This window comes from Cervus elaphus, chromosome 29 (genome assembly GCF_910594005.1).
Source record: "Cervus elaphus chromosome 29, mCerEla1.1, whole genome shotgun sequence".
In the NCBI taxonomy this organism is placed as follows: Eukaryota; Metazoa; Chordata; class Mammalia; order Artiodactyla; family Cervidae; genus Cervus; species Cervus elaphus.
This window is the reverse complement of record NC_057843.1, coordinates 22,492,747-22,520,410: the sequence shown is the minus strand read 5'-3', so window position 1 is coordinate 22,520,410 and position 27,664 is coordinate 22,492,747. Positions and strand designations below refer to the sequence as shown.

The 27,664-nt window shown below is 43.4% G+C and overlaps 2 protein-coding genes, 1 long non-coding RNA gene and 1 pseudogene across 3 annotated transcripts; 3 read left to right on the top strand and 1 right to left on the bottom strand.

Moving 5' to 3' along the window:
• The first annotated feature begins 7,019 nt into the window (after positions 1–7,019).
• Positions 7,020–7,493, top strand: LOC122685944 (interferon alpha-1/13-like). The gene has a single exon (XM_043890969.1). It carries the CDS (start codon positions 7,020–7,022, stop codon positions 7,491–7,493), a length of 474 nt encoding a protein of 157 aa, XP_043746904.1.
• Positions 7,494–13,621: 6,128 nt separating this feature from the next.
• On the bottom strand, positions 13,622–15,371 carry LOC122685947. The gene is made up of 3 exons (XR_006338576.1): positions 15,238–15,371; positions 14,248–14,396; positions 13,622–14,157 (listed from the first exon to the last, which is right to left on the bottom strand). It is a non-coding gene; the product is annotated as an uncharacterized LOC122685947 (long non-coding RNA).
• A 1,009-nt stretch (positions 15,372–16,380) lies between these two features.
• LOC122685881 (interferon omega-1-like) lies at positions 16,381–17,028 on the top strand. The gene has a single exon (XM_043890936.1). The coding sequence runs from the start codon at positions 16,450–16,452 to the stop codon at positions 17,026–17,028; it is 579 nt and encodes a 192-aa protein (XP_043746871.1). The 5' UTR covers positions 16,381–16,449.
• A 10,065-nt stretch (positions 17,029–27,093) lies between these two features.
• LOC122685941 lies at positions 27,094–27,664 on the top strand (annotated as a pseudogene).

The following is a 27,664-nucleotide window of genomic DNA, read 5'->3' as shown; positions in this document are numbered from 1 at the left end:
TTTTCCAGCTGGGAAAGGTGCTTTAATTGCCCCAGGCATGTACATTTCAGTCTATGTTGTGACTTCTGGCTGACTTCTCTATTTTCTTCCAGAACATGCATCATTGCTCTATTACTAGTCTCAGGTGCTTAGGATTTACTTGGTACTCAAAAGCCATTTGGGAAATGAATGAGGAATGAGGGGGCTGGCTGGAGAGAGGGCCCCCACAGCATGTCCTGGGACAGAGCCCCCAGAAAGGACCAGACTCTGAGGGATGCTCCCTCAGGCTGTCTAGCAGAGGCCACCACAGCTTTCTCCTCAGGAACTGTGCTCTGCCTCTGTGGCTTCTGGAAGACAAGGGCTCGAGACTCAGTCTTATAGATGAGGTTCGGGCACAGCTTTCTGGACACGGGGGGAAGCCTGTGGTGCCCGCATCAGAGGGCTGCTGCTCTCAGTTCCTCTATCAGGGTTCTGCAGCCAGGGCTCAGCTCCGTGGCCTCTGAAGCCACTCCACCCAGGGGAAGCCTTGGAACCTCAGCACTCCTGTGCTCAGCCTCAGCCTCAAGCAGCCTTCTTTAAAGGGCTGCTTGTGGTCTGGGCCTGCTGGAGCAGGCACCTCCCTTCTCTGCTGCAGGTCCATGGAGATAACCATGGTAATGATATTTAACACAGAAAACTGCATATAACCCCCAAATCTCATCTACTAACTGGAGAATATTCATATATCCTAATAATGTAGTTATGAGGAACAGAATAAATAGGCAAGCACTTTAGACAAATTTAAGGCCTGGCCTGGTTAGAGTTGCCACATAGATTTGGCAAATAACACTGTCCAGAGCCCACCCAGCCCATGCCCCCGGGTCCTAGAGCCATGGCAATATCAAGACTGGCCCAGGGAGACCTCAACAAGGCCCCTATGCATTAAAGTTGAGGGGTTGGCATCTCAAACTGTCTCTAGAGGATCAATATTCTTTTTGGGTATGCGTTTATGTAATTATACCAAAGGTATCACTGTACGGTTAATTTCTATATATTTATCATGGAAATCTTTCCAGGGAAGTTCACATAGATTGTCCTAATTTTGTGTTTGGGGTGTGATATACTTGATGTTTTTTTCAGATGTTTTTAAACTTAAGGATCAGAGAAGTTAGCATGTCCCAAATGGGGGATCCTGGACAAAGGGATGTCTGCAGGCATGTGAAGGAGCAGTGCCCAGGCTCCGATGCTAAGACTGTGTCTAGCACAGAGGAGAAATCACACAGCATGCTTGAAGCTCTTTCTGGAGCCCCTAAATCTTAGCAAGTTGTTTGGCAGATCAAAACTACTTTGTGAAAAGTATAAATAAATGATACAAATAATCTCAATGTTCATTTCACTCATTTCAGACTACCTCTGGTGACAGTATAGGCAAAACAATGTTATAAAGACAAAGATAACTTATAAGGAAAAAAATACAGTAAGGGATGGGAGAAGGGGATGTTTCCAGATTTTCAGACATAATTTTCACAATGCTTCACGTCAAAAATTCTTCCCAGTGTTGGGATTAGGGTTAGGCAAGTTAGAAAGTTGCCTCAAATGCAGAGAGGGGGTGACAAGTGACTTAGTAATGTGGGGAATATATACATTAGTGCAATATTTTAAAAAATTAAAATTAATGGTAAAAAGTCTTGATGAACAATATATAAAAATTATACAAGACAAGATCTGGCCCCACAACTTAAAAAGTCTAAGAGGTGTACAAGTTGGGGGGGCTGGGAGGGGCTTGTGGCACAAAGTTAAATTGTGACAAATTTCATGCATTCTATATATTACTCACCAAAGAAACGTAAATGTACTTGCTTGTTAAATATCTGGACACTTCTCACATAACATTAGTAAAAAGTGGTGTGATGTGTTTACCTGAGATACTGAAGCTTTTATAATGAAAAGTTTTGGTCACTTTTCATTCTCAATACATAGAGAAGAACGTGATGAAAATTTTGATCCTGTCAAAAGAGAAAGAGCCCCATAAAGATGTGGCAACAAGATGGTTATCACTGTTGTCAAAGAAGGCTATCAAAACATTGGACTGCCATAGAATTGTAATTTCAACTAGCGGACAAGAAAAATATGTCCTATAATTTGGAAATGCATCATGGATGAGATGGAGAAAAGAATTAATATGCATCAGAAATTCATATGCTGTCTCTCCAAAACTTTCAGCAAGCTAAAATTAAATTAATTCTCTCCATTGAAAATGAGATAAGCAAAGAAGTAATTCTGACAAAATTATTGTTCAATTTGTTTTCAAAATGTCAGTAAATTATAAAAAATTCTGGTTTTGGTATAAATAAAATGTTGAAAGTTAAAATAATCTGAATTTTAATACACCCACGTTTCAATACTTTTTAACTACTATAAGGCTGTTGAAGGAGTCTTCATGAGTTCCCAGGGAAGCCTGAAAGTGAAAGTGTTAGTCTCTCAGTCCTGTCCAACTGTTTGTGACCTCGTGGACTGCAGCCCACCAGACTCCTCTGTCCATGGCATTGTCCAGTCAAGAATACTGGAGCGGGTAGCCATTCCCTTCTCCAGGGAACTTCCCAACCAAGAGATAGAACCCGGTATCCTGCATTGCAGGCAGACTCTTAACCGCTGAGCCACCAGGGAAGCCAAATTAATCATTAGTTCAGTTCAGTCGCTCAGCCGTGTCTGACTCTTTGTGACCCCATGAACCGCAGCACGCCAGGCCTCTGTCCATCACCAACTCCCGGAGTCCACCCAAACCCATGTCCATCGAGTCGATGATGCCATCCAACCATCTCATCCTCTGTCGTCCCCTTCTCCTCCTGCCCTCAATCTTTCCCAGCATCAGGGTCTTTTCCAATGAGTCAGCTCTTCGCATCAGGTGACCAAAGTATTGGAGTTTCAGCTTCAACATCAGTCCTTCCAATGAACACCTAGGACTGATCTCCTTCAGGATGGACTGGTTGGATCTCCTTGCAGTCCAAGGGACTCTCAAGCGTCTTCTCCAACACCACAGTTCAAAAGCATCAATTCTTCGGCGCTCAGCTTTCTTTATAGTCCAACTCTCACATCCGTAAAGTTTAATAAAATCATTGTAATAATCTTCGTCTCCGGATTGGAGATGCCTTTTCCCCTTCCCCCGGAAATAATCCTGAATCTGAAAACACATCACAACATGCTCTGATTTCCAGCGGTCAATCGCAGCTTAAACGGGCACCGGTGTAAACCGCTCTGGCCAAAATCTCCCAGGAAGGGGAGGGTGGACGCAGAGGCAGGTGCAGAAAATGCGAGGCTGTGAGCGAAGCCGCGGCAAGGTTCCCCTGGGCAGTCGGGTTGGAAAAGGAAGTTTACTCACGGCTCCCGCGTCCCCACGCGCTCCCTGAACCCCGGCGGCGCCTCGCCCGGGCTCCCGGGATCTCCCGGTGGATCCAGCGCTCGAGTTCGCGGCGCTGGAGGCGGGTCGCGCTGGGTGGGCGGTGTGGTCAGCGCGCTATGGCGAGTTCGGGCGCCCCCTCCCGGCCGCTGGGGCGCAGCGAGGGCAGCTTGGAGAGCCTTGAGTTGTATGCCTGAGACTCAGTTTCACTAAAGCGCTGAGTTTGGGGACTCCTGGTCTCTCAGACGACGGCAATGGTGATCACCATTCTCCAGGACTGGAGAACATCATTCTTGTTGTCATCAGTGAAGGAGCTGGCAGGCCCCCGCCCTCCCCCCCGGGGGGGGTGTGGTTGATTATGCTGCATATTTATCCAGCTGCTCTGAGGACCTTCCTGCAAATGAGATGCTTAATTAGGCCAGAATTGTCATTTTCAGCACTTTTCTCATTTTAGTTTCCACCTAAAAACTTTCCCTGTCTATTTCCGGCATCAGAGAATGTCACAGCTTTGATGCTTCTTTTGTGTAATTACACTGGAAATGAAATACACTCATGGAAAAGTCTCAGTCCAACAGGATGTATTCATCTAAATGAGTCAACTCAGATTGAAATAAAACCCAAAGCTCAATCTAACTCTCTTCTTTAAGTCTAATAAGAAAACTTAAGAGGTGTGACCCCCTACTCTGACAGTTTTTAAACTGCACCAAAATATATCTAGCCACAACTCTCTGTATTTCCTTTTTAAGATCTAATACATAAGGTTTGAATTCTTCCACAATGATTTACAGGACCATAGCTCTCATTTTCTGATGGTCTACAGATAATAGTAGCATAATATTGAACATGGATTAATTCATACAGTTCTCTTCATTCTGTCACCAAAGTGTGCTGACTGCATAAATAGTGACAATGTGCTTGGTGATGTGGATTCCAGGACAGTCAGGTAGGGATGGTGGCTGCCCTCCTGGGAGCAGGGGCGAGGACCTCGGAGGCAGGATGAGAGGAAGGAGGCAGCAGGAGGTCAGAGCAGCTGAGGGCCAGTACTCAGAGCTGAGGAAGAGGAGGGACTGGGAGCAGCAGAAAGCTCTACTTCCAGACAGTCTGGGGCTCCTGAGTGTAACTGACACCAGAATTTGATTTCCCTTCTAAAAAACCAAGACAACTTCAGTTGTGGTCACAGAGGATATCATGTTCATCAAATATAAAGTTTGCAAATTACAGGCTGAGAATCTGAACTTAATGAATGATAGTAGCCTTTCCTATCAATATAACCAATAGTAATGTCTTTAGTTTATTCTCAGTTCAACCAGGAGAAGCTTTGACTATAAGGCCCTTAACGCTGTCAGGGGTCTGTATGTTGAGGCCCCCAATGCAAACTCTAGGAGAGGGGGCTGCCCATAGGATTGTGAAGAAGCAGAGCCCAAGATTCCAGTCTTAGAGAAGTGCCTGGAACATTCTGGAAAAAAATCTTACAGCACTTGAATCCTTTTGCAGAGAACCAGCACCTCAGAAAATTGTCCAAAAAACCAAACCAAAACAAAACAAAAACATGGCTGCTCTGTGAAAAATACAAATGAGATAAACTGTCCCTTACCTCATCCTCAGTTAGTCTCAGACCACCTCTGGTAAGATTATTTTAAGACAAAGAATTTTTTAAGGGTTAAAGAGACCAGGAAATCAGTTATACAACGAGATAGGGGAGAGGATGGCAAGAAATGGGACATTCCTATACTTTCATCCAGGGAAGATGGCAACAGTACTTCTAAAGCTATTTCTTGGGTTAGTATTGGGGTAAACTAAGAAAGGACTTTTCTTAAGTATGAAATGTAAAAGGCACCAAATCTAAGATGTCAAGATAGATAATATTGTAATTCAATGTTAAAAAAAGAAAATGCCAAAACACACACTGAACAAAACATCAAAATTTTAAATAAAGACAAGAAATGACCCTGCATTTGCAGGGCCATGTCTTACAAGGGACGGTTTCACGTCAACGAACTCTGGGAAATTTACGTTGAGTCTATAAAATTCTTACCAAAGAAAATGAAAAGATAGACCGGGTAAACTTCCTCAATGCTTCGTACAAGACATTGCCTCTTTTTCCTTCCCTGCTTCCTCCCTCCCTCTCTCCCTTCCATTCTTCTTTCCTTTCTTTTTGGCTGCACAGCACTGCATGTGGGATCTTAGCTCCCTAACCAGGGATCAAACTGGCACCTTCTGCACTGAAAACTCAGTCTTAATCCTTGGACCACCGGGGATATTTCCACTAACTCTTCTTTCCATAGGACACTCAGGTGGGGTCCTGGCAGCAGTGTTTCAGAAACCCAGGTTAAAAAAAAATTAAGACTGTTACAGAGTCACAAACAATTGTCAAGCAAGAACAGAAATGATCTTGAATATATGAATGAGTTTGCTTCCACTAAAGCAAAGAAAGCAAAATTAAATTCTTGTTGTAATATAAAGAACTGTAGTTTAAATAGAATTTAATAAAATGCTGTTTAATACTCATATGCATTTTAATACCATATAGCAAATATTTAAATATTTTCATTAAAATATTTCAAAATATAAACATTTTAAACAAGTTAAATATGATCAATATGAATTGTATTTAAATATTAATAAATTCATACATATAAAAAACAATGCTATGAGTGTTTCAATATTCCTACTTCTCAGTTAATTAATGCTTACTCCCCCACTTCAAGGCCGATACCTTAAAAGACACCCTGAAAGTCCCAGAGCATCTCCAGGGGCGCACAGCTCCCCCGTCCCCGGCCGGGGTGGGGACCGCGCTCCGACTCACCCCCAGGAAGTCCCCAACACCGTCCAGTCGTCCCATCGCCGCGGCCAAGTTCCCTATTCCCTGAGCTGTCCTTTCATCGCGTCAGAAACGAGCCCGAATCTGTAAAATAGGCCCCAGCTCGCTCTGATTCTCTGCCTCAAACGCCTTGGTAAACGTATTTTCTTTGTAAAGTCATGCCAAGTCGCTCAGTTCTGTCCGACTTTTTGAGACCTCCACGGATTGTAGCCCACCAGGCTCCTCTGTCCATGGGATTCTCCAGGCAAGAATACTGGAGTGGGTGCTATTTCCTGCTCCAGGGGACCTTCCCAACCCAGGGATCGAACCCAGGTCTCCCTCATTGCCGGCGAATTCTTTACCGTCTGAGTCACCTTGAAAGACCTTTGTAAAAATGGCCTCGCTCAAGTTTCTGGGCGAAAAGAAAGCACCAAACTCAGGGGAAAGCAGAAAACGCAAGGTTCCGGGCTTGCCACCACACGAAAATGTCTCTGGCGAGGGCTCGGAAATGAAAGTTTCTTAGTGCACTATTAAAGCCGCACCAACTTGGTCTCTGAGTAGCGACGGTTTCCTGAAAAATGTCTCTGGCGAGGGCTCGGAAATAAGTTTCTTCGTGCACTATTAAAGTCGCACCAACTTGGTCTCTGAGCAGCGACGGTTTCCTCTCTGGCTGCCAAACCCGCTGAAACGAAGTCTCAGAACTCGCAAAGAGTCTAAGAAAACCGATAAAAAGACATCCTGAGCCTTCTTGCGGACTGCTAGAAAACCGCGCTGTGACAGGACTGGGCGGAGAAACCTTTCGCTCATTGATTAGTGGTGCCACGCGCCCCCTAGTGGCCCTCCAGTGAATCACGGAAACTCTCTATGGCCAAGATCTATTTGCTAGTGGCAGGAGTCATGCTCTGCTCCATCCCTGCTTGTTCTCTTGACAACAAAGAAATCTCCAGACATTTGAGACAGATGAAAACGATCCCCTCTCAGTCATGCCTAGAGCACAGACACGACTTCAAATTTCCTTGGAGAAGAGAGAATATCACCTCAATCCAGATGACTCAAGGCACCTGTTATCACCAAGTGATGCTCCAGCAGATCTTCAACCTCTTCACCACGGAGAGCAGCTGGGGTGCTTGGAACAGCGCCCTCCTCGACAAACTACTCTCCAGCCTGGGTCAGAGCCTGGAAAAGCTGGGAGAAGTGACTCTGGATTGTCCCGATTTGGCAATTGCTGTCCAGAAGTATTTCCAAGGAATCCATCTCTACTTGAAGGGAAAGGCATACAGCCCCTGTGCCTGGGAGGTTGTCAGGGTGGAAATTGAAAAGTGCCTTTCCCTCATGTAAGAATCCTCAAGAAAAGTCAACAGATAAAATGAAAATTATACTTGTGACAACTCTCTACTCAATCAGATTGTTGTTTTCTCAACTCTCCAAAGTGAGCTGGACTTCTGTTTGCTTACAAGCTGAAAAATAACTGAAATAAAAATCGTAGTTTTACAAAAATAGAAAAAGTCTCTTTTCTTAAATAAACAATTTTATAACACACTGTAAAAGATCTTTATGTATTTGGCGGTATTTACTATTTTCAACATCTGAAGTTTACTTTTTTATGGGAGTTTTTAGGAGAGTATGTTGTTATTAAAGGTATTTGTCAGTTAACCTAATGTTTAACCTCTGTAACAGGGAAACAGAAAAGTGTCAGAAATTTGGTTCTAATGGACACTTTCCTTTCCTTCTTTGAAGAGCGCAATGCAGGCCTTCTTGATCAGGTGAATCTTCTAGTTTGCTCTTCTCCAGAAAGTGAGTCAGGGAAATGGGTTCCCTTGTTTTTCAATTTTTCCATTATTAACATGTGACTTCAATTTTATCTGTAGTACTTGAGTCTATTCTCCTTGAAGGCAAAGGGAAAAGATTAGTGGATCACATGAGATGTTTCCAAGGGCCAGGACTACACGGGGGTAATAGCACTTCTGCTCACATTACCTGGCCCGGACTTATCCTCATTGGAGTCTCATTGCAAGGAAGTTTGGAAATAATTGGATGATTAAGACAAAAGGAGACAAGTTCAGTGCACAAGACCATTTTTTCATTTTTTCACTATTTGTCCTAATGGAGCTCTGGGTGGGTGTGCAAGGGGAAAACCAATATCTTGCTTGCACACACTCTGATTTAAACTCTTATTTCATAGTTTCGGCTTGGGGAAGATGACAGAGATGTCACTCGGAGTTCAGAGCATCATAGACTATTTGAAAGAAGCACTCAGATTGACTCCCAAAGGCATAGGCTAATGAGGAAAACATCTACAAGTGTAGACAATGTGTTTCCTTACTACCTGAGGGAGGCAAGGAAAGAATGATCAGGCGGCTCCTTGCAAGAACTTGAGAATCACTGAACTAAAAGTGGACAGTGAGTCTTCCACTCACCATACATTCCAAATATTGAAAATGCAAACTTTAATAAAATATTTCTGCAGATGATCTTTAAAAAGTATCTCACACAATATTTCATCATATCTTCCCTTGTAGAAGCATGAAGAATCTTTAAATTATTGTGTTCTCACATCACACACATATATATATATATATATCTAATAGATATTGGTATTATCGTTTCTCCTATCATTATCATCCTTGTGAATTGATGTTACTTGAATATTGATTGAGCTCAAGAAATGTTTCCGCCCAGACTAGACGTCTAGGAAACAGGGTTCAGTAATATAATTTCTTTCCCTTCAGAAATTTTACAGACTCCGGAGGTATTCTGAGGATAAAACAGGGCATGTAATATCTTACTATTCAAGCTTCTTCAACAAAATAGCATAGACTGGGTAGTTTGCAAAGACCAGAAATGTATTGCTCAAAGGTAGTTCTCAAGTCTGGATATCCGAGAACTGTGTGTCAGTTTGGTCCAGTTGTGGTGAGAGCCTGCTTCAGATCTCACACTGCAGAGTTCTCCTTGTATCATCACAGGGAAGCAGAGGGAGTGGTTTATATCCACCTCTTTTATAAGGGCATTATTTATGTGAGGAAATAATCCTCACACCCTAATCATGTCCCAAAAGGTCTGTCACCTATATCATTACTTTGGGGTTTATGACCTTGTGATACGACCTTGGTGGGGTCCTAACCATTCAGAACATAAAGGTTTTTAAAGTCTACATGCTTGACACGCAGAAGTAAGAAAATAGTCACACTGAATTAAAAAGAATGAGCAGGTTAGTAGGCAAAATAAGGAAACCAGGGATTCAGATCCAAACTCTAGATTTTCAACCTGTTGTACGGCTTTAATTATTACATGTCAAAAACTGGAAGCCAGACTAAAATAAAGCTTACCAGCCATGCAATGGAATAAAATAGAGTATGGAAATGATCATTCATCATTCCTTGTGAGGAGTCTCTGAAGTATCTCAGGATCAGTGTAGTAGTAATTGCCATGTTGGTAAAGATCCACCAGAGAATATTGTGGTAAACTGCCTGCTTCTTGCTGTGAGCTGTGAGCATCAAGGAGAGTTTGAGTTCAGATCCATAGCTCTGCCAGCTTTTTCACCATATTTCAAAAGCATCAATTCTTTGGCACTCAGCTTTATGGTCCAGCTCTCACATCCATACATGACTACTGGAAAAACTATAGCTTTGACCATACGGAACTTTGAGGCCAAAGTAATGTCTCTGCCTTTTAATATGCTGTCTAGATTGGTCATAGCTTTTCCTCCAAGAAGCAAGTGCCTTTTAATTTCATGTCTGCAGTTACCATCTGCAGTGATTTTGGAGCCCAGGAAAATAAAGTCCGTCACTCTATCCTTTGTTTTCCCATCTATTTGCCATGAAGCAATGGTAGTGGAAACCATGTTCTTAGTTTTTTGAATGTTTTCAGTTTTCAGCCAGCTTTTTCACTCTCCTCTTTCACTTTCATCAAGAGGCTCTTTAGTTCCTCTTTCCTTTCTGACTAAGGGGTGGTGTTATCTGCATATCTGAGATTATTGATATTTCTCCTGGCAATCTTGACTCCAGCTTCTGCTTCATCCAGCCCGGCATCTCACATGATGCACTCTGGATATAAGTTGAATAAGCAGGGTGACAGTATACAGTCTTGATGTACTCTTTTCCCAGTTTGGAACCAGTCCATTGTTCCATGTCCCGTTCTAACTGTTGCTTCTTGACCTGCATACAGATTTCTCAGGAGGCAGGTAAGAAGGTCTGGTATTTCTTTCTCTTGAAGCATTTTCCACAGTCTGTTGCGATCCACAAAGTCAAAGGCTTTAGCCTAGTCAGTGCAGTAGAAGCAGATGTTTTCTGGAATCATGACCTAGTTGAGGACAATTAGGGGTGACACATCCTCTTGAGTTTAATATAGTGCTGGGCAAAGGCTGAAAAGTGTGTTGCACTTGCTACCTGAATCCCCAGACCACGTGTGCCTTCAAAGAAGGAGACTCCTAGTGGTTTTAGCAACAAACTCAATATGACTGGCACCAGCAAGAATAGAGTGGAAATACCAGCCACTGTCTATTATAATTCCAGGAAATGGGGCCCAGATGAAGCAAAATAGCTTGGTCATTTGTAAATGCCTTCCAGTAGTAGGAGGAAATCTGAGAAACTGCTTTAGCCAAAATGACTTGTTGAGGACTTCTCTGGTGGTGCAGTGAATAAGAATCTTTCCTCAGGAGAGACAGGTTTGATCCCTGGTCCAGGAAGTGTCCACCTGCCACAGAACAACTAAGACAGCGTTCCACTGTTCCTGAGACCCTGCTCTAGAGTCCACATGCTACAGCTGCTGAAGCCTGCATGCTGGAGCCCGAAGAAGACTCACAGGAAGGAAACCAGGAGCTGTGAGGAAGAGTGAGCCCCACTGGCCACAACTAGAGAAAGCCCAGGGCTCCCCTGGTCAAGGGGGACTCCAGCCTGGCTCTGAGGAAATACTTCCACAGAGTCACTCTCTATCTGCAAGAGAAGGGACACAGCCCTTGTGCCTGGGAGGTTGTCAGAGCAGAAGTCATGAGAGCCTTCTCTTCCTCAACAAACTTGCAGGAGAGGTTCCGGAGGAAGGACTGACACACACCTGGTTCAACACGGAAATGATCCTCACAGACCAACAAGACCACATGCCTCCTGCGCGGCCACGTGGAGGACTCTCATTTCTGCTGTCATAGAGCCCTGAAATGAATCAGGTTGTCAAATGTTTTCTGGAATATTAGGTAACATCATGTTCTACTCTATAGACACTGGTTCCTCACAGATGCCAAAGCTGATTTATCTATGTATTTAACGACCTGGACATTTGTTTATCTATTTTAATATTTATTTAACTATTTATAAATATTTACATTATTTTGTTGATAAAATACTAGGTATGTATACTTATGGGAAAATGGATATTTTGTATTTAGTCCGTTTATGATTTTTCTTCTTTTATTAAATTCTTACTCTAAAAGACTTTTTTTTCGTTGAAACAGAAACACCAATCCTGAATGGCAACCTGATTAAAAAATGCATTTTACAATTCCTTGAGCCCTCTTTAGGATTTGCACGGTACAAGTAAAAATATTCTACCTTTAGCTATGTTGTTTGTTGCCCTGAGGAACTTGAAGTGAACATAACCACTCCAATGCTGTTTGTAACTCTGATTTTTTTAAAAATAAGTAACCTAAAAGCAGTGATGAAAAAAAAATCCATGCTTCAGGATTTCATGAATTCTTGGGAAGGATTTTCTGTCTCTTGTTTGTTGTGGAATTTTTCCCCCCGGAAAACAATTGGAGAGATGCTTGAAGACGTGGTATTCAGTTGGCGAGAGGTCAGGTGAATATCTTATCCTCACACTCAAATATCACAATCATTCACTTCCTCCCAGGGTAGAAATCCCTATTTCTCTCCTCATTCACTCTGCATGAAGGTGTCCTCTCCATTCAGACAGCTGTGTCCTTCTCCATTACGGTTTCTGGTTGTCAATTTCCCCTTAAGCCTGCAAACCACCAACTAAAAGCAGAACCTGAGAGAAAGTTCTAGATCTGTCAGAGACTCTCCTATGACTTCACCTGCTCTGCCTGCCAAGCACTGCAGGTCCAGACTGTCCAGGCTCCCAGAGAAACACAGTACATAGAGGGAACCCCACCCCCCAGTGAACAATGGTTGAGACTCCAGGGGCTCCTCTGGGCGTCTACCTGGGCTCTCGCCCGTGCTGATTGCACTAGGAGGAACTCGCCTCGTTCAGGAATCTCAGTTGCTCAAAAAGCCCAAAGCACCGGAAACTTGGAGTTGAAAGTCAGCAGCAGCTTGAGAACTTGGAAGAAGAACAAAGATGTTTAATTGTTCACTGGAGCAGCAGCGGGTCCTCAGGACACGGAACAACACAGATGAACTACACTGAGGCAAGTGTTTCTCCACAACACTCCTTTCCAGAGAATGAGAAGACTGACGTGGACGCTGAGGGCACGGAGACAGAGCACGATGCCTGGCCTCTAGCTGTGTCCCCAGCACGGGTGACGTTCACACCACAGCAGCCTGCAGAGTCCTGGAAGGCGCGAGGGTCACTCCCTCATGCAGACTGTTTCTTCCTTAGGACCCAGCAAGTTATCACAGAGCAGGACAAGAGGTGCCTGGGGACAGTGCAATCCAAGGAAGTTCTTAAATTCCATCATGGTGTCTTTGCATCTTTGAGAGACAAAATCAAACAAGATTGAATAGAAGGAACACAGGCAGGACTTTTAATACATTTAGCAACAGCGGGTCAGAGCTTTCCTCGCAGGACATATGTTAGTAACGTGCACACTGGAAGAATACAATTTCTCAAAGTAACAAAGATCTTTGTGGAAACTCATGTATTTAATGTAGGCAATCTACATTAAATGTAGGCAATCTACATTAATGTAGAACCTATATGATTCTCAGGACATTGATGGATCAATCATCTTTCTCTTCTTTCTGGTTGGGACATGTAGTACTCAGGAGCTATATGTAAAGTCAAAGGGACTTTTAAAATAATTTTATTTATTTATTCCTTTTTCACTGTGCTGGGTCTTCATTGCCGCATGGCCTTTTCTCTAGGTGTGGCTAAGGTGGGTCCTCTCCAGTTGGGGTGCACAGGCTCCTCACTCTGGTAGCTTCTCTCGTTGGGGAGCACAGGCTCTCGTGCACTTGGCTTTGGCAGTGGTGGTCCCGGGGTCTAGAGCACAGGCTCAGTAGTTGCGGCGCCCGGGCTCAGCTGTTCTGCAGCCCGTGGCTTCCTCTAGGACCACATGTGGTCCGATTGGCAGGTGGAGTACCTACCACTGAGCCCCCATGGAAGCCCCTCAGAGAACATGTAAAGTACATTGAGAGGTTTGGAAACGTTCTTGAGGATTAGGGTGCTAAACAAGTAAAAAACATGCTGATATTACTGCTAAAAATATCATTTCATTGACAAATTATTTTCTAAATAAGCTTTTCATCTTTATTCTATAGTATTACATAATGATGTTTGATAGGTTGACCAAGAAATTTTTAAAAAAAGATAACTCTACAAGACTTTGAGGCTTATTTCACAATTCAAGCCAGTCTCTCCCTGCTAAGGAGAACATTGTTCGCTGCTTCTGTCTAGGAAGCACACGTGTTCCTCCATCTTGGTCTCACACAGGCCTCCTCAACACCCACATCTTGAACAGAATTTGGAAAATAGAGTAGATGTTCTTCACTGGACTCCATCAGGAGACAACAGGATGACCGTCTGGACTGGAGGTGAGAAATGCAGGTGATTTCCTTTAGAATGAGAACAGCAGGTTACCTGAGGAGGTCTCCTGGAAGGGGACCGTCAACCACTAAAAAACAAGAGCCCAAAAACATGATTTCTGAGAGTGTATTTTATTGGGAGTACTTGCTGAGGACTGCAGGCTGGAGGTCAGCCTCTCCTCAGCTCTGAGAAACTGCCCCACGGACGTAGAGGAGGTCAGTATGCATGTGACTATGGTGAAGGGATGACGTGCAGATCAACTCACATCTTGGGAGAAAGCGGCTGAGAATCAGGAGGAACAGATGTCTCTCTGAAAGATTTTAGAGCATTTCTATCCATGAGAAGTTGTAACAATTGGGTTCATAAATTTCCTCTGGAAATTATCTAACTCTCTGCTGACCTGCTGTGTCAGTTTTCCCAGAGCACAGAGTGCCTCCTTCCTGATCTCCATCCTGAACTCCTGTCAGGGCGTGTTGGAGGTCGGGGACTGCAGTGGGTAGTGACTTCATTCTGCAGAACCTGATGCTGAAAGATGTTTTCATTGTCATTCTGAAGGAGAAACATCAGAGCTCATGTGGCGAGGAACTGTTAGCTTTTTCTTTGTTCTTAAACTCACAAGAAAGGTCAAGGGGTTAAAATACATAGAAAGTAGGGCTCACCTCTCATAGGGTTAATAAAACTATTTTACTATATTTCATTGAAGAAAACACTCATAAAAGCTGAGACTTCTTCGAGGTTTGTCTGATCGGACATCCCCAAACAGGGATTAAAATCAGGTCACAGCAGTGAAAGTGCTGGATCCTAACCACTAGACAATGAGCAAACTCCTGCTTTTCTTTTAGCTGGCAGAACAATCTATTCCCTTCCAACTACTTAATAGTGATTTTGTCTATTTATGATTAGATCTTACTTTTGTGGACTTCAGATCACACACTGTGGCCTACAAAACAATAGATAGTGACTCTTTGCATTTGAAATGGATTAAGGGGTTTTTGTCAACTCTTTCTCCTCCTGTCACTTCTTTCATTGCTTCCTTAATGTCATGTTCATTTGCACCCTTCTTTTTTTGTTTAATGGGATCTTTCAGACAAATCAAAGCCCCCAAGGTTTGCTCCTGAATCTTTGCTATGATTGGAATAGTTCATTTATCTAGATTTATATGATTCTCCAGGAGTATGACCCTAAGAGTTAATGAGAGGATTCAGTTAAAATTCTAAAGAACTTTGAAAGTGACTAGTCCATTAGTAGCAAGAAATAAAATTCAGGTATTATTTTTAATATCATAATTACTATTATCCAGATTAAGATCAAGATGTTTTGGAATCATTTAATTCCATTTCATTCCAGTTTTTTTCAAAGCAGCTTCTCATTGAGTGAGTGGATTTATTACCTAGACAGATGCTCAGCAAAGCTGGCTCCAAGACACTGACAGAGAGGGTTAGTATTCCAGCAACTGGCATTCCAGTTGTCCATCTCTTGTTAAGTGATGGGTTGGACTTCTTCCTTCTCTCCTGAAATGAATCCTACGTACATTAATTGAAAGAAAAATGAGGTAGCTGTTCTTGCAAAGTAACGGACAGTCACTTGACCGGTACTTAACCTTTGTTGAGCTTCTGTCAGAAACAGCAATGTCCCAGCCTTTCTGCTGTTCACACTGGCCTCATGCTTCCCCTCTGCCACAGCCTCATCCCCAGCTGTGCTGAACTGAAGTTTGTTAATTCAGAATACATCATTGTGCCATGGAAAACCACTTCCCTTCGTTCATGTTCAAACAACCAGACTTAGATTAGTTTTCTTTTTTGCCCACAAAAAAACTGTGGAATTTTACTTTCTAGGAACATGGCAAAGGGAAACAACAACAACAACAAAAACCTAAAATATTAAATATGATAGAGATACAGCCCCTCTGCCTTCTTTACTTCGCTTTATTGTTCTTACCTCAACATGAATTAGATCTGGAGCAGGAGCAGCAAGACAAATCCTGGCCAACAAGTCACTAAATGAATGGAGAAACTAAGTGAAAAATTATAGTCAAGTGAAGGAAAGAAGGTGATTTCTCCCTGAAGGAGTAGCCTGGTTCTCACCGTCCTTTGTTCTCAGAGGGAGAAAGAGACAGAGGAACAGAGAAGTGCAGTGGAATCAACTGCCTGAATGAATGACTGAAACTCACTAGAGTCTGAGACATAAGCTTCCAGTGAGAGCCAACACCATCACTAAATCTCCTTCCTCCAGCTCAGAAACTCTGAGGAGAAAAGTGTTGAACAGTTTAAGTAAAAGTGTTGAATAATAAAATCTTTCTAATTTGATTAACAAATATCCAATTGGATGGATCCTTTTCAAGTTATTGGGAAATAGGTAAAATTAATACTTTAAGTTGATGACATTTTCTTTTAACATATTGTGAATACATAAATGAAAATCGAAGAAGGAAGTAAAACTATATAGAAACATTTAGAAAATGAAAATTACCATGTTCCCTATTTAATGGCCTTGCTTAGAAAGCATGACATCAGAGAACCTACCTCAAGATTCCACCAGACGCCGTCTCCGCCAGCCCAGCAGCAGCTTCATCTTTCCCAAGGCATTCGTGCACTCTCCAGTGATGGCCCTGGTGCTGGTCAGCTATGGCCCGGGAGGATCCCTGGGCTGTGACCTGTCTCAGAACCACATGCTGGCTGGCAGAAAGACCCTGAGGCTCCTGGGCCAAATGAGGAGGCTCTCCCCTCACTTCTGTCTGCAGGACAGAAAAGACTTCGCTTTTCCCCAGGAGATGGTGGAGGGCGGCCAGCTGCAGGAGGCCCAGGCCATCTCTGTGCTCCACGAGATGCTCCAGCAGAGCTTCACCCTCTTCCACACAGAGCGCTCCTCTGCTGCCTGGGACACCACCCTCCTGGAGCAGCTCCGCACTGTGCTCCATCAGCAGCTGGACGACCTGGGCACCTGCCTGGGGCACGTGATGGGAGAGGAAGACTCTGCCCTGGGAAGGATGGGCCCCACGCTGGCCGTGAGGAGGTACTTCCAGGGAATCCATGCCTACCTGCAAGAGAAGGGATACAGCGACTGTGCCTGGGAAATTGTCAGATTGGAACTCATGAGATCCTTCTCTTCATCAACCAGCTTGCAAGAAAGGTTAAGAATGATGGATGGAGACCAGAACTCACCTTCACATGACTCTCACTGACTAAGATGCCACATAACCCTCGTATACTCACCTGTGTTCATTTCAGAAGACTCGGATTTCTGCTTTAGCCACAATGTTTCCTGAGTTCAATCAGCAGTACTTTCTCTGTAGCAATAAGCAAGTAGATATAAAATGTATTCAACTGCACAGGGCTCAGTGGATAATGGATGACTGCTCTGATGTTATTTATGTTTATTTATGTATTTATTTTCTTTTATCTCATCATATTTATATTTTCATATAAAAAGTTTGTCTGCATTGTAATAAAGTTTAAAAAATATGTTCATTTACTTAATCTTGTAATTTGTTTTACTTATTAAATTCTTATGAAAGTAAATTTGTTATTTCATTCAGTTAAGTTCGATTCAGTCACTTAGTCATGTGCAACTCTTGTGAACCCATGAACCGCAGCACGCCAGGCCTCTCAGTCCATCACCAACTCCCGGAGTCCACAGAAATCCATGTCCATTGAGTCGGTGATGCCATCCAACCATCTCATCCTCTGTCGCACCCTTCTCCTCCTGCCCTCAATCTTTCCCAGCATCAGGGTCTTTGGAAATGTGTCAGCTCTTCGCATCAGGTGGCCAAAGTATTGCAGTTTCACTTTCAGCCTCAGTCCTTCCAATGAACACCCAGGACTGATCTCCTTTAGGATGGACTGCTTGGACCTCCTTTCAGTCCAAAGGACTCGCAAGAGTCTTCTCCAACACCATAGTTGAAAAGCACCCATTCATCAAGAGGTTCTTTAGTTCCTCTTCACTTTCTGCCATAAGCGTGGTATCATCTGCATATCTGAGGTTATTGATATTTCTCCCAGCAATCTTGATTCCAGCTTGTGCTTCCTCCAGCCCAGCATTTCTCATGATGTACTCTGCATATAAGTTAAATAAGCAGGGTGACAATATACAGCCTCATGTACTCCTTTCCCTGTTTGGAACCAGTCTGTTCTTCCATGTCCAATTCTAACAGTTGCTTCCTGACCTGCATACAGGTTTCTGAAGAGGCAGGTCAGGTTGTCTGGTATGCCCATCTCTTGAAGAATTTTCCACAGTTCATTGTGATGCACATAGTCAAAGGCTTTGGCATAGTCAATAAAGCAGAAATAGGTGTTTTTCTGGAACTCTGTTGCTTTTTTGATGATCCAGCGGATGTTGGCAATTTGATCTCTGGTTCCTCTGCCTTTTCAAAAACCAGTTTGAACATCTGGAAGTTCATGGTTCACATATTGCTGAAGCCTGGCTTGGAGATTTTTGAGCATCATTTACAAGCATGTGAGATGAATGCAATTGTACAGTAGTTGGAGCATTCTTTGGCATTGCCTTTCTTTGGGACTGGAATGAAAACTGACCTTTTCCAGTCCTGTGGCCACTGCTGAGTTTTCCAAATTTGCTGACATATTGAGTGCAGCACTTTCACAGCATCATCTTTCAGGATTTGAAATAGCTCAACTGGAATTCCATCACCTCCACTACCTTTGTAGTGATGCTTCCTAGGGCCCACTTGACTTCACATTCCAGGATGTCTGGCTCAAGCTGAGTGTGAGTGATCACACCATCATGATTCTATGGGTCATGAAGATCTTTTCTGTACAGTTCTTCTGTGTATTCTTGCCACCCCTTTTTAATATCTTCTGCTTTTGTTAGGTCCATACCATTTCAGTCCCTTATTGAGCCTAAAATGTTCCCTTGGAATCTCTGATTTTCTTGAAGAGATCTCTAGTCTTTCCTGTTCTACTGTTTTCCTCTATTTCTTTGCACTGATCGTTGAGGAAGGCTTCTTATCTCTCCTTGCTATTCTTTGGAACTCTGCATTCAAATGAGTATATCTTTCCTTTTCTCCTTTGCTTTTCACTTCTCTTCTTTTCACAGCTATTTGTAAGGCCTCCTCAGACAGCCATTTTGCTTCTTTGCATTTCTTTTTCTTGGGGATGTTCTTGATTCCTGTCTCCTGTACAATGTCACGAACCTCTGGCCATAGGTCATCAGGCTCTCTGTCTATCAGATCTAGTCCCTTAAATCTATTTCTCACTTCCACTGTATGGTCATAAGGGATTTGATTTAGGTCATACCTGAATGGTCTAGTGGTTTTCCCCACTTTGTTCAATTTAAGTCTGAATTTGACAATAAGGAGTTCATGATCTGAGCCACAGTCAGCTCCCAGTCTGGTTTTTGTTGACTGTTTAAAAGCTTCTCCATCTTTGGCTGCAAAGAATACAATCAATCTGATTTCGGTGTTGACCATCTGGTGATGTCCATGAGTAGAGACTTCTCTTGTGTTGTTGGAAGAGGGTGTTTGCGATGACCAGTGTGTTCTCTTGGCAGAACTCTATTAGCCTTTGCCCTGCTTCATTCTGTACTCCAAGGCCAAATTTGCCTTGACTTCCTACTTTTGCATTCCAGTCCTCTATAATGAAAAGGGTATCTTTTTTGGGTGTTAGTTCTAGATGAACTTGTAGGCCTTCATAGAACCATTCAACTTCAGCTTCTTCAGCATTACTTGTCGGGGTATAGACTTGGATGACCATGATACTGAATGCTTTGCCTTGGAAAACATTGGCTTTTTCATTATGAAGACATAAATACTTATTTTGTCTACATAAACGTATCATGGAATAGCATTTGTCCATTTATACTACAGAAGAGTCCTAACACTTTTCAGGAAATGATTGTCAAAAGGTGGAATTCCTGGAATTCCCTGGCAGTCCAGTGGTTAGGACTCCATGCTTCCGGTGTAAGAAGCTCAGGTACCAGGATTATCTGTCCAGGGAACTAAGATTCTGCAAGCTGTGGAGTGCAGCCACCCCTCCACCAACCCACCCCCCCCAAAAAAAAAAAAAAAAAAAAAAACAGGTAGAAAGGAGTCTCTGAAACTGTGGTAAATGATTAGTCCTGAAGTCACAAGTATAGCTAGTTTATACCCAGTCAGCAAAGAACGGTTGGTGTCAGTATGTGGGAGGAGGACTCATCCCCTCCAGGGAAGTTGCCAACATGAGGTGCCGAGTGGCTGATCCTGACACCTGTTACTCTTCCTCCCACCTTCTCCTCAGCCCTGCTTTACTGAACCATCCACTCCCTTACACAATATCTTCACTGCTTCCAACACAGGAGCTGTGTTCTCTGATGGTTTCTAGCTTCAAAGGTTCTCTCAGTGGAAATCACTGGAAGACAGCAAAAATGAAAGGAGAGTTCTCGAATTTCAAAACCTTTGAATTGCAGCTCTGCTATTTAACAGCAGTGTGACCCTGAAAAATATCACAAACACTAATGAGAAGGACATGGCAACCCACTCCATTATCTTTCTTGAAAATCCCATGAACAGAGGAGCCTCGTGAGCTACAGTCCATGGATCACAAGTCAGACACGACTGAACCAACTTAGCATGTGCGCAGGCATGCATGCTGTCATGATCTTCTTCTTTAATACGGGGAAAATAACAGTAGTTTTTCATAGGAGTACTGTTTGGATCAATGAGTCCATATTACAAGAGGCATAAAATATGCCTGGCAGAAATAATCAGGACAGTGAGAGTCCAGAGTAGCTGCCCACAGTGGGGAGACAGGACAGCTGGCCTGAGCCAGTGACAGAAAGGCAACACTAGAAAGATCCTAGGTCTTCGGTAAAAATATTTAACTTGGGTGCTAGTTTCACAGTATATTCAGTGTGTGAACTCTCCTGTGCTCAGTGCTGAAGACAGTTCCAATTTCTGTGCTTCAGACTTCTAGAAGTATTCTTAGGAAGTCATAGAAATTCTTTGAGAAAGAAGGATTAGTAGAAAATGCTTTGATCTACTATAAAAATGCATAATAGGGAAATCATAGAGATCTGATATAAATGCAGAATATCACACACATTACTCATTAATAATGTTTCTTGCTTCTGTAGTATGAGTACTACTCTACTACTCCTTTAAGAAACTTCTAAAATTACCTTCTCTACTCTGTTGGGCTTCAGACTTTCAGCAGCAAAGCAGAGTCAGGAGGAAAAGAGCAAGGGCCATGAAGTGTGAGGTTCTGCTCTCCAGGCCTGGGCTGTCCTGGGTTTGATCCTAGCTGTTTACCATAAAAACTTCAGTCCCTAAGTGCTGGCAGTGTCACCCCTGAGAGTCAGTCCTTCTCAGAAATTAGTGCTTTTAGAGGAGAGATTGCTACAAGTATATGCAGGTGTCTTATAATGCAAGTGAGTGTCTTTCTCTGAACAAGTGGCCATGAAGTCAATTTTATTGGTCAAAGTACGTAAACCACGCACATGCATATTGTCAACTGTTCACAATAACAATGGCTACATTAAGCTATACTCAAGACCATTTAAGTACTTATATGTGCTCACACATTGACCAAAACAGGATCATGTCATCCTTTTTGGTTTTTGCCAATCTGACTGGTGACACAGAGCATCTAGCAGCAACCATTAGTTTTCCTGTTCCTAATTGATGGTGGTTGTCATCAGTCATACTCCAGCCTTCTAGTCCATCTCTTGGAATTGGTTCAGGAGAACTCTGAAAGAAAAACAATCTGCAGGCAAAGGAGAAATGTACTGGAAGGAACTGGAGTCCCAGCATCACAGAGTAGATCTGAGAAGAAGAGCTGTGGAGATCAGATTTTAGTTTTAAGACCAGTACGCTAGAATAGGTGACAACCTTTCCCCATCATATCCACTGGAAATGCAGGTTTCTTCTATGAATTTCTGATTCATACACAATGTACCCATTGCTCTTGCATTGTCACTTTACCCATGAAAATAAGTTCATTATTCATTTTTGTTCAAACTCCGTGATCTCCAGCTAGAGGACACACAGATTTTAAGGTCTTCAACCAGATCCCAGGCTCCACACTCACAGTGCCATCCTGCCATCTGGCTGGTATCCAGTCTGAGTTTCATTTGTGACAAAGACACTTGTGGTTTTCCTGTGTTCAGGGCCCAGAAATGTTTTCTTTTCAAACTCATGAGCTAGGTCATGAGCTGCTCTAGTTTTCAGGGCTTTAGAAATCAGTCTTGATGGTGATGCCTTCCGAAGATGCATGCTGGAATCATATACCGAACTGCCTATTTCACAGTTGATACCTACTGAGCACACATGATGCTGAAATCAAAAGCATTTTGATTGCAGGTTTTTAAGCAACTTATGCATATTATCTGACATTTTGAACAGGTAATGCACCTCTCCAATGAAAAACTGACTACATAAAAAATGAATGTTTAATAGATGATCGTTGGTTAAAAGACATGAGAGGGAAAAGCACATTGAGATTGGTTAAGTTGAGATTGGTTATTTAAGATAGTTACTGGGTCATAATTTATCAAATATGGCATTCCATCAGTGAAGAGAGATATATACAAAGTAGCTATTTTGAAAACATTACTGATGATTTTGCTTCCATTAAAGCCAGGAACATAAAAGTACTGTTGGGGCATAAGGAAAATATTTCAACTTGATGTGAGTTTAAGACTTATATATTTTAAAATATTTTTTAAACAATTAATATTACAAGAGAAATTTACCTTTTATATTACTATTGAATGAAATAATTTTCTCAACCCTGGGAGCTCCTTTAAGTCTCAGTCTTGTCCCCAATCTTCCTTCCCACTGGAGGATCCCAGTATCTAGTATATTTCTGTCCGGATTGTAGATGCCTTTCCCATTGTCCCTGAATTAGTCCTTTTCCCCAGGAACAGTCCTGAATCTGAAAACATACCACAACATGCTCTGATTTTCAGCCATCTGCTGCTGCTACTGCTAAGTCGCTTCAGTCGTGTCCGGCTCTTCGCGATCCCATGGACTGCAGCCTACCAGGCTCCTCTGTCCATGGCATTTTCCAGGCAAGAGTACTGGAGTGGGTTGCCATTGGATTTCCAGCCACCAATCGCAGCATAAAAGGGCACCGGTGTAAATAGCTCTGGGTAAAATCTCCTCCCAGGAAGGGGAGGGTGGATACAAGGGCAGGTGCAGACATCAAAGGCTCTGACAGAAGCGGCGGCAAAGCTGCCCTGGGCAGTCGGGCCCAAAAAAGAAGTTTCCTCTCTGCTCGCGCGGCCACAAGCGCTCCCTGGGCTCCGGCGGCTCCCTCCGAGGGCGACCCCCGAGTTCTCCCCGTGGATCCGCCGCCCGAGTTGGCCGCTCTGTACCTGGAGGCGGGTCCAGCTGGGTTTGCGTCGCCGGTCTGTCAGTTCCTGAGAGATCGGGCGCCCCCTCCCGGCCGTTGGGGCGCAGCGAAAGGAGCTTGGAGGGCGGCTTAGGTTAGTGCAGGACCTGAGCTGTTTCCCTGAGGCCCAGGGCAAGTGCTGACTTTCTGGGCTCCTGTTTCCCTGCTGATGGCCATGGGGATGCTCTGCTCCATCCCTCACAACTCACCCGTTAGCATGCGTCGTCTTGTATTCTTCCAGTCGTTTCCCACATTCATGTAATTTGGTAGCATTAAGTATGCTTTACCTATATCCACATGTACCGTCAGCTTGGGATTTTCTACAGTGGATTCACTGAAATGTTTGTAATCGAATCTCACGCAGGGATCATAACTCTCAAGGACCTTGTCCATCATGTATTTCAATTTTATGGTGAGGATCACTTAACAATCTATGAGTCATCTTGGACAGTGAACTATGATTATTTTATAATTATTAGAATTATTAATTATGTCAAGCACAGTTAGACTCTCAGTAATAACTACCACTTGGTAATTTCATTTTGCTTCTTCTAAAAAATAATCAGGATACTTTGTAAATCGCTCAGCTTATCTAGAATTTGGAGGGAGGTGTTAATTAATGGAAATAAGAGCTTTGTAACATCGAGGTATGAAACAAAAAGGAACATCTTGTGTTAGAAGTAAAATAGGGAAATAAGTGAGAGTTCAGTACATGCAGTGTGCTCAGGTGTTTATGCTGTGGATAGGGAGTTTGGAAGCTGACATATTAGGTTTTGAAACTGGGATTTGCAAATTCATTCTTAGATTATTTTATTCAAATAAAGTCTTAGCAGGAGGCTCTTGGGAAGGAGAATATTAACTCAGTTTTAACTATGTCGGAAGGACTAAGTGAGTCCCTTACAGAGGCTAAGGAATTTGTCCTTGTTGTCACTGTCATTTTTGATGAACACTGAGAGTCTGTGGAATCTGTCTGGCGAAAGTGTTAGTTGCTCAGTCATGTCCAACTCTTTGCAACCCCATGAACTGTAGCTCATCAGGCTCCTCTGCCCGTGGAATTCTCCAAGCAAGAATCCTGGAGTGGGTTACCATGTCCTTCTCCAGGGGATCTTCCCAACTCATGGATTGAACTTTGGTCTCCTGCATTGCAGGTGGATTCTTTACCGTCTGAGCCACCAGGGAAGCCTGGTAGATCCTTGGTAATTAGATTCACAGTACAACATGAATAACAGTTAATTAGTAAACAATTCAGGGTGGATGTGCCATAAAAAGTGAGGGTAGCATCAGGCAATGTGTTCTTTCTCGCAAATAAATACCGAGAAGGAAACATATCCTAATGAATCCTTACCATAAACACAATACCTTGGTATCTTCTTATTACCATGTTACAGACTAAATGTGTGTGTGTTCCCCAAATTCATATATTGAAACCCTACCCCTTAAGACTTCCTTGAAGGTCCAGTGGCCAGGATTCCATGCTCTCAAAGCAGGGAGCCTGAGTTGGATCTCTGTTCAGGGAACTAGATCCTGCATGAGGCAGGCAAGATTTCCCATGGCCCAAGTAAAGATCCTGCATGAAGCAGAGAAGATGAAATATCCAGCATGCTTCAACTAAGACCTGGCCCAGCCAAATAAGCACATAAATATTTTTAACATTCTTAAAAAACCTGCAGAAACCCAGCCCATGAATGTGATCATATCACAAACTGGAATATTAAAGAGATCATTAGGGTTAGCAATCAATAAAATGCAGCTCTTACTTTTAATATCATAATTTTACTGTTCACCAGATTAAGATCAGGATCTTTTGGAATCATTTCATTCCTTATCATTCTCGTTTTTCAAAGCATCTTCTCATTGCCCAAGTGCATTTATCAACTACACAGATGCTAGGCAAGGCTGGTCTCCTCAACCCTGCCAGAAAGGGTTTGTGTTCTAGAAACTGGGGTTCTGATTCCCCATCTCTCTTCCATCTCCCCTTATACTGATCACATGTGGATTAAAGGAAAGGAAAATCAGCTAGCTGGTCTTACAAAGCTGAAGGCAGTCAACTGACTCAGGACTTGGCCTTCATTGAGCTTCTGTAAGAAGCAGCCCTGTCCCAGGCTTTCTGTTGTTCATATTGGCCTCATCCTCCCCCTCTGCCACAGCCTACTCCCCAGGCGTGCCGCACTGCAGTTTGCTAACTCAGAATACCTATGACGTCAGGGGAAAACCACTTCCCTTCTTCCATATTCAAGACATTGAGACTTACCCTTGTTTTCTTGTTGCCCACAAAACAACTGTGGAATTTTACTTTCTAGGAAAGTTGCAAAGAGAAACAAGAAAGTGATAGAGATGCAGCCCCTCGGGCTTTCTTTACTTCCCTTTATTGTTCTTGTCTCATCACGAAATAGAACCAGAGCAGAAGAGGAATACCAACATTGTCCAATAAGTCATTAAGTGTATATAAACAGTTTAAATGAAAAATTATGCTCTGGTAAAGGAAAGAAGGCTGTTTTTCCTGATCTAGTAACCTGGGTCTCACTGCCTTGTAACCTCAGAGGAGGCAGAAACAGAGGAACAGAGATGCCCAGTAGAATCAACTGCCCGAATAAATGACTGAAACTCATTAGATTCTGTGACATAAGCTTCCAATGAGGGACAACACCATCACTGAATCTCCTTCCTCCAGCTCAGAAACTCTGAGCAGAACAAGTGTTGAAGTGTTTAAGTAAAAGGGTTGAATAATAAAACCTATATTTTGCAAAGTAAATATTATTTATCTACGAAAAAGTAAAATAATTTCAGTTGGAAACTCCTCCACCAGCTTGCGCAAACACACTTTGGCTCTCAGCTTCTGAGCAGTGCTGACAATTTGGACACCTGGGGAAATGGGTCAGGAGAAGAAGAGGTCACCACCAAGAACTAGGGTCCTTCACACAACCACTCCAGGAGAGTGGGTGGGGTTTCAGGAAGACTATCTTCCCAATAAGTAAACAAGCCCTCCACAGAGAGGAGATTCTTGTCCACAGGATGTGGTGAGACTGTCCTCAGGGAGGGAGTCCAGCAGGTGAGGAAGGGACTCACTCACTCCAGAGGACAGGCTGTGGCTCCATGTGATCTCTCCCTTGTGAGTGAGGTGCTGCTGGGGAAATACAATTATCTTGGAATTAGAATCTCCTCACCCATGTGCCCTGAGAAGAACCAGGATTCTGGTGGGTGTATTGGCCCAGTCTGTGGAGGACCACAGGTGTCCAATAAGAAAATGGTGGAAAGAAAGGGTGATGTCTCTAAGAGACCTGCCCTCGTGGTTCCCTCAAGGGCAGGGATCTGCAGGAATGTGTTCCAGAAGGAAGAGAAATGTGGGAGGAGTTCAAGGACTGATAATAATCAGCTTCTTCTCTAAATCAAACACTAAGGAAAACTCATCCTTTGTTTCCAAGAGCTTAACTCCCAGAATGATCTGGTAAATCCCTTACAAATAGGGAAACGATAGGGCTGACAGAGCCTGGCTTCCTTTGGAAACTAAGAGGGAAAAACGGAGCCTAAGAGCAAGCCAACAATGTGTTCATGGATGAGAGGACAGCAACACTTATGAATGAGAGATAAAGGGCAATAACCTGTGTAATTACACATGTCCATCAATTCTGAGTTAAGACACAGATCCTATCTTTGGACTGAAAAATATCCATTTGGATGGGCACATCTGAAGTCACTAGGAAAAGGCAAAATTAACAGTCTAGAAGGAAGAAAATGTCTTTGACTATATTGAGAATACATAACAGAAAACCAAAAAAGAAAGTAAAAGTGTATAGAAATGATTAGAAAATGAAAACTACCATGTTCCCTATTTAATGGCCTTGCTTAGAAAGCATGGCATCAGAGAACCTACCTCAAGGTTCAGCAGACGCCGTCTCCGCCTGCCCAGCAGCAGCCTCATTTTCCCCATGGCCTTCGTGCTCTCTCTACTGATGGCCCTGGTGCTGGTCAGCTACGGCCCTGGAGGATCCCTGGGCTGTGACCTGTCTCTGAACCGCGTGCTGGCTGCCACTGAGAAGAACCTCACTCTCCTGGACCAAATGAGGAGGCTCTCCCCTCACCTCTGTCTGCAGGACAGAAAAGACTTCGCTTTTCCCCAGGAGATGGTGGAAGGCGGCCAGATGCAGGAGGCCCAGGCCATCTCTGTGCTCCATGAGATGCTCCAGCAGAGCTTCAACGTCTTCAACACAACGCGCTCCTCTGCTGCCTGGGACACCACCCTCCTGAAGCAGCTCTGCACTGGACTTGTTCAGCGGCTGGCTGACCTGGATGACTGTTGGCAGCAGGTGATGGGAGAGGAAGACTCTGCCCTGGGAAGGACGGACCCCACACAGGCTGTGACAACGTACTTCCAGGGAATCCATGTCTACCTGAATGAGAAGGAATACAGTGACTGTGCCTGGGAAATCGTCAGACTGGATATAAGGAGAGCCTTCTCTCTCTTCATCAACCAGCTTGCAAGAAAGGTTAAGAATGTAG

What these genes read in the sequence shown, in the direction of transcription:
- LOC122685944 (XM_043890969.1), top strand. Translation starts at nt 7,020, where the DNA reads ATGGCCAAGATCTATTTGCTAGTGGCAGGAGTCATGCTCTGCTCCATC.
- LOC122685881 (XM_043890936.1), top strand. Translation starts at nt 16,450, where the DNA reads ATGGCCCTGGTGCTGGTCAGCTATGGCCCGGGAGGATCCCTGGGCTGT.